The following is a 13,158-nucleotide window of genomic DNA, read 5'->3' as shown; positions in this document are numbered from 1 at the left end:
TTATTCTTTTTAACATGATATGCTAAGAGTCGCTGTCCCCTAGAGGAGAACGAAACGTGGTTGCACAGAAAGAAACAAAGGAGAAACGGGGATCTTTCTCAGTTTTCTGGGGCAGTCCATGCCGTGGACTCACCTTCCAGCCCCTGAATCCCATAAATTACACAAATACTTTTCAAAAATTTTGTTTCATTTAATTTAGCTCAATTTGAATTTGTAGTACTTGCAACAAATAGAATCCTAACCTATTTACACTGACTGTCGATATCAAAGGAGTACTTTGCATGGAGTATGAGGTGTCTAATTACGGGTTTAATTCGGAAGAGCGCTTTCTAAGGGCGCTGACCACAGCAGAGGTGGAAAGTGCTCCTCTCAGACCACCTTTCCGAGAACCAGCTGCTGGAATCCAGTTGTTATCCTGGATCCAGTTGGGCTGCTTCCCAGCCAATGACGGGACCCAGAGAAGGTTCTTATGCCAGGCCCTTTCTGCTCAATACAGGACTCTTCATACCGGCAACTTTTTTCAAGAATTCCTTCTGAACCAAGCTGAAGCCTTCTTAGAACTGGCCTGAGATCTAAAACCCGACCAGCCTACTTCCTTCTCTCCCTCCACAGAGGCCAGACCTATGGGGCTTCCTGAGACTTTCTCTACCCCTTCCTGTGCCTTCCTCCTTTCTCTTTCACGGGAATTTCTCCCAGTAAATCTATTGCCTCTTCTGGTAGTTTGGTAGGATTTTGATAACAAGATACCATGGACTAAGGGCTTAACAGAAATTGATTTCCTCACAGTTGTGGAGACAAGAAATTCAAGACCCAGGTTTTGGGTTATTTAGTTTCTCCAGAGGCCACTCTACTTGTTCTGTCTGTCTCCTTACCCCGTCTTTCCTCTGTATGCAAGTGTTCCTGGTACCTCTCCTTCTGAATAGGTTAGTTATGCTGGATTAGGCATGCACTCTTATTATCTCATTTAACCTTAATTACCTCATTTAAAGGTCTATTTCAAAATAGACACTTTAAATTTTAGAGTTTCAACAAATCAATTTGAGGGTGACTCAATCAGTTCAGTATGTACCACCTAGCTAATACCCTCTTAGCATCTGCTTCTTGAAAATTCAGAGTCCACTGAACAAAGAAAAAGTGGTTGCCTTTGGCAAACAGAGAATTCTGCATCAGTAAAGAATTTATGGTGACTTTTTTTTTAAGATAGGGTCTCTTGCTGGCCTTGGGCTCACCCAGGCTGGCTTCAAACTCTTGGCAATCCTCCTGCCTCAGCCTCTTGTATGCTGAGATTGCAGGCATGTCCAGCCATATAGAGTTTATTAGATTACTTCTAAGTGATATCAATTGGTCCCAGTGATTAAGTTTTTATTTAAATCCCATACAAACAGAATACTTTAAAAATCTGAACACTACCAGTAAAGTTACCCTGGAATCTGTCAGGAAAATAGCTGATGTGTACTAAGGTAAAGGTTGATTAAATTAATGTTTATTGTTATTATTTGGATCATAAATGTGTCCCCAAATGTGTTGAAGGCTTGGTCACACGTCAGTGGCACTATTGGAAGGGGGTAAACGCTTTAGGAGGTGGGACCTGGTAGGTGAAAATGAGGTCATTTGTGCCACGCCCTCGAAGGAGATGTTGGGACCACGGCTACTTTCTCTTTCTGTTTTCCTTGCTTCCTGGAAGCCATAAAGTGAGCAGCCTCACTCCATGACGAACTCCCCACCGTGGTGTTCTGCCATCCTGCAGGCCCAAAAGCAACAGAGTCAACGGAGCATGGACTGAAGTATCTGAAACTTTGACTCAAAATAAATATTTCCTCCTTCTAAGCTGTGTGTATCAGATATGTGGCCACAACAACAGAAGGTTGAGTGACACACCTATCAACACATAATTCAGGAGGGATCATTGAAGACACTTTTTGCCTTATAGGATTCCTTCTGTCCCCATGAAAATTTTTTTACATAGTCACATGCATATTTATGATTTGTTCAGCCATGTGGCCCAAGGGTCCAAAACTGTGTAGTGTGGTACTTCATGTAGGACCCTCAAATAATTGTTGAATAAATTGTCATTACCTTCCCAATACCTCCAGTTACTGCTCCTTATGGTGACTGCATTCTTTGTATTAGAAAGTTGAAGTGGAGAAGTGTGATGATTATGAAACAAGTAAGAGACTTAAATCCAATAATTCAAATTATTTTTCTTCACTGAGTATCTTAGGAAGTTCAGCCTCAGAAACAGAAAATACTTGTGTTCTCACAAGTCATCACACATTTAGCTGCATAGTTCCCAAAATCACTCCAAGAAGAGTCCAGTTATTATTCTAGTAGCTTTCTGGTAATCAGGCCATGCAAGCTTGAAGATCAGTCCTAGAAAGCAAGAAGGGAAATGAAGGAGGAAAACAGGACTGAATGCTGTGCTCCTCGCACAGAGGTGTTGTGAATAGGCTGATGAATGAAAAACCGTGAGTGTGTAAAAGCTGCAGATCCTTAGTCGCTTTGAACATTTCTAGGGTATTTTAAACATTAGGGCTTGGATACCAGTTAATGTGAGAGCAGCTTGAATTGCCTTGACCTGAGAGAAAGAATTCCACAAAATCTGGTATTTGAGTGGGGTATACCTTTGCCACAGACTTTCAATAGCACAAAATTGTGAGCTCTGGGCAGGTTTTTAAAAATTTAGTGCTTTAACAGAAAAAAATAAAGCTTCTGTAATAATTATTGCACATATTTTAAGCTGTATCAAAGTCAACAGGAGGCCTGAAATTGAGGCAACTCCTTTTAAGGAGATAATGAGCACATACTAAGGGAAGCAGCTATGGCATCATTTCAATGGCTGATTTCACTGACGTGTGCAATGTCAGCAAGCTCCTTCCAAATACCTTTTTGTACCACTTCTTCTCTTCCTCTTCCTATTTATTTTGTATCTCAGTCTTTTTGGAATGATTTCCTATCTTCTATTTTTTTCATGCTTTCTGTTTTGCCTCTCTTCCTGGTTTTGTATGCAAATACACCCACAATTTTCCTTTATCCCTCTTTCATCTTCTTTTCACTTCTTTTGCTTTCTGCCTGGCCTGTATGTAAATGTGCTTGTGTATACACACACGTGCATAGGGCTCAGGAAGCATGAGGAGGAAGGCATAGAATAAGAGAAGCTGTATCTGTGGTTTGTAACTTTCATTTTTCCAGGAGAACCTTCTGGTTCAATGAATCTAATATGCAGCATGGTAGAGTTCTACTGGCTTAACAACGACATTCCTTGAAGCAGAATTAATTATTTGTGCCTCCTCAAAAATCAATTAGAAGCCAAGACTGGAGGTGGAGGAGTCCTATAATCCTTGCACTTGTGAAGTGCAGGTTGATAAAATCTGATCATGATGCTTATACAAATCTAACCGTGGCATTTTTCTTCCTGAAAATATAAAATTAAGACAGGTATGGTGGCATATAGTCTGGTCTGTAATTGCAGCTATTTGAGAGGCTAGGGCAAGAGGATTATAAAGTTGAACCCAACCTAGAAAACTGCAAAAGCCTGTCTCAAAATAACATGAAAAACGGCCAGTGATCTAGCTCAGTGTGAAGGTGGTACGGCTCAGTGTGAGGTGGTATGGCTCAGTTCCCATACCACCACCAACAAAATCAACTGGACGTGAAGGGAAATTTTTTTTATGAATACAGTACAAAGTAAGGTATCTGTGTGAGAAGATAATCTGAAAGCACTGGAAAGAATAGTGCTGGAAGGACAGGAACAAATGTGGGAAACTATAGAAACTCACATCTATCTTTTTGGTCCTAGTTAAAACAACACCTCGATAAGCTTCCATTTGGAATTCATTTCTCCCTTTCCAGAATTCTCCGCAAATGTTTAATTCTCTGTTATACCCTTACACATCTCAGGCTCCTATTTGAATTAGTTGTTCATGTTTCACTGTCTTCCAAATTGTGAATACACAGACTGGAGTAGGACATTTTTTCCACTGTTTTCCCAGGACAGTATCTAGCCCAGAGTACTCATGTAGTTACATGAGTCAGAGTCAGTGTTGACATCTGCATAATTCAATTGAATAATATCGCATTTATCTTCAAAGCCATTGAAGCAATAATATTATCAACTGAGATTCAATGACAGACAATTACATGAACAGGCGGAGTACTATCCAGTAAGTTGTGGCATGTACTCGCTTGTTTACACCAGCCAATAATATCATTTACTCAGTACTGGAATAACCAGTAAGAATACAGAAACAGTGTAAGTTTCAAACCTAGACACGGATTATTGAGCCAGCCATCCTGGTTTTCAATCCTAGCTATGCAGCTTGCTCTCTCCAGCTACAAAGCAGGCCAAGATCATGCCTCTTTGCCCACGGTGGCCGTTCTACATGCTGAGTTGACTCCAGGAAGTGCAGATACTCATTCTACCATTCCTTCCACCTCACCCCCAGTTCTCCCATGGCCTTATTTAAATTAAATGTTCTATGTTCAATATTCAGAACTCCAGATGACAGTGCTGGATTCTTACTATGTCAGGTAAATGTTGGTTCACCTTCTCATCTCACTCAAGCCAGAGAATCAGATTTCAGATGCCAGAGTTTGAAACTTCAGGAAAGAGAATATCCTAGGATCAGCCCTAGTAAATCACAGATTTTATTGTACTATTTTATACTATACTATGCTATTATACTACAAGTAGGATTATCTTTACAGAGGGCTTGTTCTAGCAAGAAGATAAAAATCTGCAAGTTCATGAGATCTACAAAGAGAGGTAATTTACTATTCCAGAAACCCAACTCAAAGGAAATTAATTTTTTCCTTTCTTCTGCTCTTTTCTCCCTTTTCTCATATGCCCCTTAGTTTTTATCCTTTCTTGCCTTTTTTTTTTTTTGCAATAACCTAATTCTCAACGGTCACCTGCTGGTCTTCATCACCCATAGTACCTGGAGGCAACTGAGAGAAAACTTCCACCCCATAAGGTGGCCTGGCATGATTTCTGCCTTTCTTCTTTTTATTTCCTCCACTCCACAACCAGTCACAAGTAGTGATCAAATACTTGAGCTCTGCATGTCTTTCAGCTAAGAACTACTGTGACCTTAAGTTAGAGTACGGTACATAACCTTATGCTTTGTTAGAACAAAGACATTCTTCCTATGGAATAAAATAGTACCCACACACATCGTTAAAATATACATCAATTTATTACACTTTATGTGATTTAAAGTATCTGTGGTGAAAAAAAGTTTATTTTCTAAAAGATCAGTGAAGCATCTGATATACACCTGACATGAAAATACTGCCGTTTCACCTGCACTGCCAACAAGTATGCTGCAGTCTCACCTTCCCCCTTCTCTGACTAAAAAGCACAGCATTTGCTGTATCTCTCCGTGGTTCTCTTCCTGTTAAAAGTCTGTTCTAGCTTCCACAGATTCTTTTGTTCCTCAACAAATTATATTCAAGGGATTTACTGCAGTGGTTGAAATCTGGATCGAAGGAAACTGTGAACAGTCGTCGGTTCTCCTTTCCACCCCTGCTGCCTTTTCTACTTCAGAGCTTGAGAGACCCGCACAGCCAAACTTAAGGAACGTACCCAACCCAGATTTTCATGCCCTTTCCAAAGGAACCAAATGTCTCATCCTCATAGATCTAGTTCCCCAGAAGCAGACTCATGTGCTGCTCTCAAGGCAACGTGTCCCTGTCATTTTCTAATCCACCCAAGGTACTGGTTGCAGTGTGAAGCCACGTAAGAGAAAGACAAAAAGACAAAGTTGCTTCCCCTGACAAATTATTTTGGAATAAAGCTTTAAAATCTTCCACTCAGTTCACATTCAATAACCCACCATCTCCTCTGCCCTCATCACAGAAGAGGAGCATCAAGCACAACAGAAAATCTGCCTATGATCAGCAGTATTTAATCAATGAGATTTTGTTTGGTTTTACCGATTTGCCTTCTGAGAAAAACAGATAGTTAAAATACTAGTCCAATGATGGTGAAATTAAAATTTACATTTTCAAATAAAGACGAAAGCAATGTCATTTGGCAGCAAAACATTAAAATTTAAAATTTCTGTTTCCTTATTTAATTTCTAAACGGCAACAAAAGTAAGAATTTTTTAATATTACAGCATAATTTTTTTCTTGATAGGAGCTTTTTAAAATTCCAAGAAGCTCAAAGTACCAAAAAATAATCAAGGACCTCACCACTGAGGTAAACCCTTCAATCGATTATAGAAACATAGTTAGGATCACACTCTGAAAAGAAATATTATCAGCAGATAAAAAAGATGCCTTAAGAACTGCTTGTATCTTTCCAAACTGATGGACATGAGTGAGCTCGAATATCATCATGTTTAGAAATGGCTTCATCCAGATCCAACTGTACACCATTGACGTTCACTTCCATGCAACCGCTATAAAAGGCATTCACTGGCGTAGCACTGAATGGGATGTCTGTAAAACAGAATATTTGACCAAGTCTTTCAGTATCTTACATGCTTAGAGTTACCAGAATTGTTCAGACTTTCCATTTGCAACCAAACTGTTAAAGTAGCAAACAGTATAATTCTATTTAATTAATACACAGTAAGCAGTACGCACATACATACACACATATGTATCTATCTGTATATATTTTATCACATACAGTATTATGCTTGGCATGGAACTCAGTATATATAATGGATTCCTCTGATTTTATAAACAAAATCAGTGCTATCCAAACTGAAAATAAATAAGCACCCTTAAAGCAAAGTATAAAAGAGCACATTCTAACTTGTGATACTCTGCATTTATTATAAAAATAATATATATTATTTTCTTTTTAAGTTTAAACATTGTTAAATCATTTTATCAACTCCTAGTTATATTTTCTTGGAAATGTGTTTTTTTATATTTTATTTTAAAGAGAGTAGTAAATGAGAAACAAACAAACAAAAAAATAGAACAGTAGTAGCATACCAATATTACAAACATAAACAAATCAAAGCAAGAACCTTCAAAGTGATACAGGGTCTCAAGACAAAATAATACAAATCAACAGTGGTTGCTACATTACATATCGCCATTTTCAACTACATTGCTCAGATTACCAGATGTAAGAATGAAAAACTGTACAAACCATTAAGGAGAGGAAATATGTTTTAAATGTCATGATAACTGTTATCTTTTATTATATCACTAAAAATGAAAGCAGATTTTAAATTTTCCAAGAAATAGCTTCTTGTTGAACACACAAAAACAGCAAGTCATAATGGAGGATTCACATTATGTAATAATAATAATAATACTGTTCTAAAAATAATAATTTTAGGGCCAGGGATGTAGCTCAGTGCTACATTTTAGTGGCACAGCGCCTGCCTGGCAGGGCCGAGGTCGTGAGTTTGATCCCTGGTACTAAAAAAATAAAAATAACAATTTTAATAACCACTCAGTGAATGGGGTCATTTTGGGGTCTTGGGCCTTTCACTCTCCTTATAAAACTTAATACTACAGCATGAACCTTGGATTCCTTAGAACTATGGTTCATTTTTAAAATACCCTTCTCTCTACCTGCTTCTTTTGCTAGGTATTTTCTCTTCACAAATGTTCACAATGAATGTTTATCAGTTCTTATTCTTTCTTAGTACCTTATGCCAAAAAATATATACTACAACTTTCCCATTTCTAATTTGCCAGTAGACGACTTCTAACTTGCCAATGAAGTCCATACTTTTCTATAAGCTTATAGCACACTTGAAAATACCTTTCAGGTTCAGCTAAACACTATCCATTACGCTACTATTTTTAAAAACTTCTCCTGTCGCAAGCCTGTAATCCCAGCACTCGGGAGGCTGAGGCAGCAAGATCGTTGAGAGTTCGAGACCAGCCTGGGCTACAAAGTGAGCTCAAGGCCAGCCTGAACTGCAGAGCAAGACCCTGTCTCAAAAACAAAAACAAAAAAATTCTCCTATGCCTAGAATATATAACTACCAATATCACTTAAAACTAAAAAAGGCCAGGCGTGGTGGTGCATGCCTATAATCCCAGCACTTGGGATGCTGAGGCAGGAGGATCCCCATGAGTTCAAGGCCAGTCTGGGCTACATAGCAAGACCCTGTCTCAAAAAATAAAAAATAAAAAAATGAACCTCCCCAAAACTAAAAAAGTATTTTAAAAACTCCTCAGAATTTCTGCCATGTTTTACTTCTTAACCTGCAATTTAATGTGTCCATTTTATAGATCAACAATTTTCCCATCTCCTACTTTATATGTTTATCTCAATTTTTCCTCACTTTTCCTCTCAACTCTTATTCCTTGAATTCATTCTTTAATGTTATCGCAAGGCCTTGGAATTCCTAAAAGGTTACTGTCTACATCATTTAAACACCTTCACTGTTTTTTTGATTTACTAAAATTGGATTTCACTAATTTGTGAATAAGGTAGCAGGCAGGCTTCCATACAGAATTCCTTACTTTAATTGCAGTTATACTTCCTAATAATTAACCATGTGAACCGAAATTACTTGAATTCTCTCTTTCTCTCCCTCTCTCTCTCTAACTTTTGGAGTTTATATACTTCTATTCCCACCAAACCCTGATTAAATAACAAATGTGGAAAATAACCTGAGCACTTAATGCAACATAATGAAGGTTACCAGAAGTCCAGAAAGATACTAGAAACTCAGAATTTTCCCCATGAACATAATCTGCAAATAGTACCGGAAAATGCTTCTAAGTAACTTTCTGTCTCTTTTTTGCCATTCAAAGTAAAACGGTGGCACCAATTTCACAGTTTCCAATGTTCAGTTAAAGATGGGCCACTTTTGCTCTAGTTTCCCCCATTCTGATCAAGGGAATACTCACAGTACAATTGCTTATGCCAGAAACCTAAGTGTCATCATTATACTATTATACCATTATATCATTATATTGTCTTTCAATCAATCTTTTTATTTTCTCACTTATATTGCTAATTTGCTCAGTGTGTGCTGTCTCCACTGCCCTCACCCTAATTCAACAGCTCCCATGGTTTTCTCATCTATAAAAGGGGGATAATAGTACCTTCCCCACTCTTTTGAAAATAAGATTAGTTGATACGTTTGAAGCACTTGGTATAGTATCCAGACTCTTCACTAGGCACCAGTTGATGCTAGTGTGATTATTGCTGCTCTGATTACTACTTCATCTGATTGTGCAGCAGCCTCACATCTCGGTTTGTATCTACTTTTGCCTCAGACCTCTCTATCCAATTTTTTAAGTTGTAGTATTGAAATGCAACTTCCTTGTCCAAAATATTTTAATGATTCACATATCTTTCATAATATGACCCTGAACTAGGTTTTCAAGCCCTCTACTCAGCATCCAACTCGCACCCTGCAGAACCACGTCCCTGGAGGGACATGCTTTACACATATGGACATCTCACGTGTTTCTCAAGTGCGTCCCCTCCCCCTTTGCTTACACATGGGCAGTTACCATACTCACTGATCCCTGCTCCTACACCTAGTTTAATTACTCCTTCAAATAGCAGATTTGTAGTTTAGTGTCTTATTAAGGTCATTTTTCCTGGCCTCCACAACTGAATCAAGTTGATATTTCAAGTTCTAAAAGCAATCCACACTTTCCCTTCAGAGAAGTGATCAGAATTTTAGTTATTTTGGTTTTTCCTAATCAGTTGTTTTAGGTTGCCACTGGACTGTAAAAGCTGAACTGTAGGAATAGTATCTATTTGCTTTTTACTTTATCCCTAGTAACTAGGATATAAATTCTTAATAAACACTAAATAAATGATAGATGAGTTAAATAACGAGTGAATAAATATTTGACAAATTGATGAATAAGTTTAAGAATCAATATTGAACTGATAAGACTATTGTGAAGATGAAACGGAATGAAATCCCTTCTAGCGGAGGTAGCCAAATATAGCAAAAGTTGATTAATTTCAGTTCACCATTTAAAAAAAGAATAAGCTTTTCCAAGGTCAGCCTCATGTGAAGTCATGGCAGTTCTCGTCCATGCCAAACCCGGCCTTTATCTGCATCTGCAAGGATGATGAGCTTAAAAGTAACGGGTGCAGTCAGGCCAGGACCTGGGCGGTGTCCAAGAAAGCAGAGAGGGTATAAGGGTCTATCTGCCTTTATGCTGCTCTGAAGTTAAATTCAACTGCACGCACGCGTGCTGCTCTAAGTCCATTTAGGATTGAACGTGCTGGCTGTGGACTCTGAAAAGAGTTATGAAAATTCATCATCTTGGGATGCTGAGCTGAAGGGTCTTCATGATGAAATTTCCAAAAATAGTACATTTGCAGCCCCAGTTTCTGAGGCTGAAAAAGGACCTTTGGTAGCTGCACTGTGGGGGCTGTCCTGGCTCCAGACTTGGGCCTGGCCCCGAAGTGTATCACTCAGGTATTTGTGATATGAGACAACGCTGAACTGCTTTGCAGGTCATTTCCCAACCATGCTGACCGGATCTTGCCAGCCTACTTCTTCTAATGTCCATAAAACCACCAAGATAGAATCAGCAGAGTTCTCTGGGTTTCATGTAGGAAAGCTTTGGCAGTTAGCGGAGTTAGAGTACAAGAACACTCAGAATCCAGTTGAGGTGGTCAGGACATAATCTTGTGTACAGGAGAGACTGCAATGATTACAAACTGAAATTGACATGGATATACTCTTTTGGGAGTCTAAAGTCTGTTTCGCTTGGAAAAGCCTTTCTCAACAGATTTCTTATCAAGCCAGTGTCCTGGTTTTAAACTTTGAAGCACAAATAAAGGTTTTTTTAAAAATTGAAAGAAAAAACAAGAACAAAACCAAAATATACCAATACAATGTCAGTCCAAGCATCTAGAAAATTAATAATGGACACTGGAATGCTGTCTTCCCCTCTGATAGTTCTTTATTAAAATTCTATATTTAAAATATAAATTTGATTTAAAATATACTTCCTAAACTGAAGAAAAACTCAGAGTGTACCTGGGATGCCACCCAGGTAAGTGGCCACTGGTCCTTTCATTGCTTCATCCAAGATGGCGAGCCGCCTTTGAAGGTCTTCAGAAAAAATTATATCTTCTTTAAGTGAAGTCCACAGCTCCAGGTTATTTCTGTTGACTCCGAGTACCACATGAGATTGTTGACTGGAGCACAGACGTACAGCTTCTACTCGACTCACTACTGTATCTCCAACAGACACTATAATATCCTGAAGGGTAGAGCAGACACCTAGCATAAGCAAATAATACTAGTACAGCCATTTGGGGGACTTCTGAGCTTCAAAATCAAAAACTGAACTTAAAATATACTGTATGATAGGGCCTCTAAGTTTAAATGAAAAAACTTCTAATACTGTATTAATCATAAGCAAGATTTAATTCTTTCAACTGTAGGAATGTCATATTGAAGATAGGAATCCCATCTGTTTAAAAAAAAAAAAAGCAAGCAAAAAAAACCCCCTGAAATCCAAGTGAAGTAAGATCTGAGTAGATTGGAGGTTAACAACAATAGCAACAACAGCAGAAACTCTTCAGTTGCTCAGGTTTAAGAACCAGATCATCCAAATCATCCTCTAGATCGCACCCAGAATGCCCTTCTTTTTTTTTTTTTTATTACTGTAGGCTTTACTCAGCTATATGTCTCTTTCTGACAGCTTCCAAGGAAACCTGGGCATAAACACAGGCAGCCTGCTGATACTTGTTGGAGTCCACTGTGGATGACACACAGACAGAACAGCCTCTAACAGAAGACTGAATAACATAGATCTTCTGATAGCGTTCATGTTTCCTTGCATCCAAGACTTTCCTGTTCTTCCTCCTCATTTATAACAAGAGTTGCCAGCAAGAATTCAAGTACACCAATTTAGTTTTCTCTCTCCTAATTTATTAAGGTGAGAAAAAAACTAAGAGTGAGAGAAAGTGAAAACCATTATAATTAAACACCAAATACCTGAGAGTAGATTGCTATCACACTCACTTTTATTTTGTTAGCACAGAATAATCCCACAATCCTGCAAGGACTGTGAATAAAAGTGGATCTCTATGTATTCTGTAAATATGCCTCATCGCAGCTTTAGATGCACTATGTCTCTGAGTTTCCACTTCCCTCACTTCTTTCAGACCTTGGACGGAAGTAATAACATAAGCAGTAGTAGGAATGAACATTAATGCTGGAGATTACACCAAACACTTTGTACAGTTGCGTCATTAAACCTTCAAAATATTCCTTCAAGGTAGATATAATCCTATTTTAACCCACACACACAGAGCTATATAGGTTATGGATTTAGAGTAAATTTACCTGAGATTTTCTAGAGCTGGAGTCCACCAATGCCATAGCAAAAGGCACCGTGTCACCTGAAACCAAGGCAAACATCACCCCTGTGCCCTCAGATGGGCGAATAGTCAAGGTCAGATTGACTTGCCAGCCCTCCGCATTAGTTTTGTTATCTGTTTGAAACAATGAAACAGAAGCACAATCAGGGACTCCCAAAGGGAACCAGAAAATCAGCTACAATCTAATGAATATCCAGAGACACCCTGTACAATACTGAAGATTTTTTTAATGCAGATAAGAGACATACAAATGAAATCGCCACTTCTGCTCTTCCTAGAAGAGAATTCTAGACTTCAGTGTTAAGTATTATGAATTCCCCATTTGCTCTTTAATAGTTTGCTTTTTCCTTGTATATTCATTAATGTTCAAATCTTAGGGTGAATGTATTTTAAAACCACATTTAGAAGAAAGGGCAACAAATGTACTGTGATACTGGAGAGAAATGTCAAGTAGAGCTGCCATTACCGTACTCCTCACTCGTCATTCTACAGTAGATGAGAAGAAAATATGACCCACACACATGGCCAGCAGGGAGTCTGATATCACAGAAACACTAGCAAACAATTACTTTTAAAAGTTCAATGGAAATTTTCGTTCTGTGACTCTCTTGTTATAACACTTCACATGTTTTCTCAACTAGTGGGTTAGCTGTCTATCAGAATGGAGCTCAAGTTAAAAGAGGAGCATGTTAAAAGAGGAGCATGTCTCCATCATCCGTTTGTTTCCAGAGTGGACACTCAATAAATATTTGTGGAACTAACATGTTTAGCGAGTATCACTGCACCATACAATGACAGCTCCGTCAGTAACGCATCACATATAAATGAGAGGCCCATAAGGTTATATAACCTACTGACATTGACAA

General features: G+C 38.4%; 1 protein-coding gene across 1 annotated transcript in view; it reads right to left on the bottom strand.

The window, feature by feature from the left end:
* Positions 1-5,173: 5,173 nt before the first annotated feature.
* Positions 5,174-13,158, bottom strand: part of Pros1 (protein S (alpha)) — a gene marked incomplete at its 5' end in the record, with an annotated part of 51,266 nt that continues 43,281 nt past the window's right edge. Inside the window, 3 exon segments of the mRNA XM_013503591.1 lie at positions 5,174-6,441; positions 10,941-11,166; positions 12,258-12,406. Coding sequence (XP_013359045.1) covers positions 6,281-6,441; positions 10,941-11,166; positions 12,258-12,406 — 536 coding nt within the window.

Source organism: Chinchilla lanigera, unplaced genomic scaffold, assembly GCF_000276665.1.
Source record: "Chinchilla lanigera isolate Chin_1 unplaced genomic scaffold, ChiLan1.0 scaffold00006, whole genome shotgun sequence".
NCBI lineage: Eukaryota > Metazoa > Chordata > Mammalia > Rodentia > Chinchillidae > Chinchilla > Chinchilla lanigera.
Note: the sequence above shows the minus strand (reverse complement) of the source record. Positions and strands in the feature narration are given on the sequence as shown.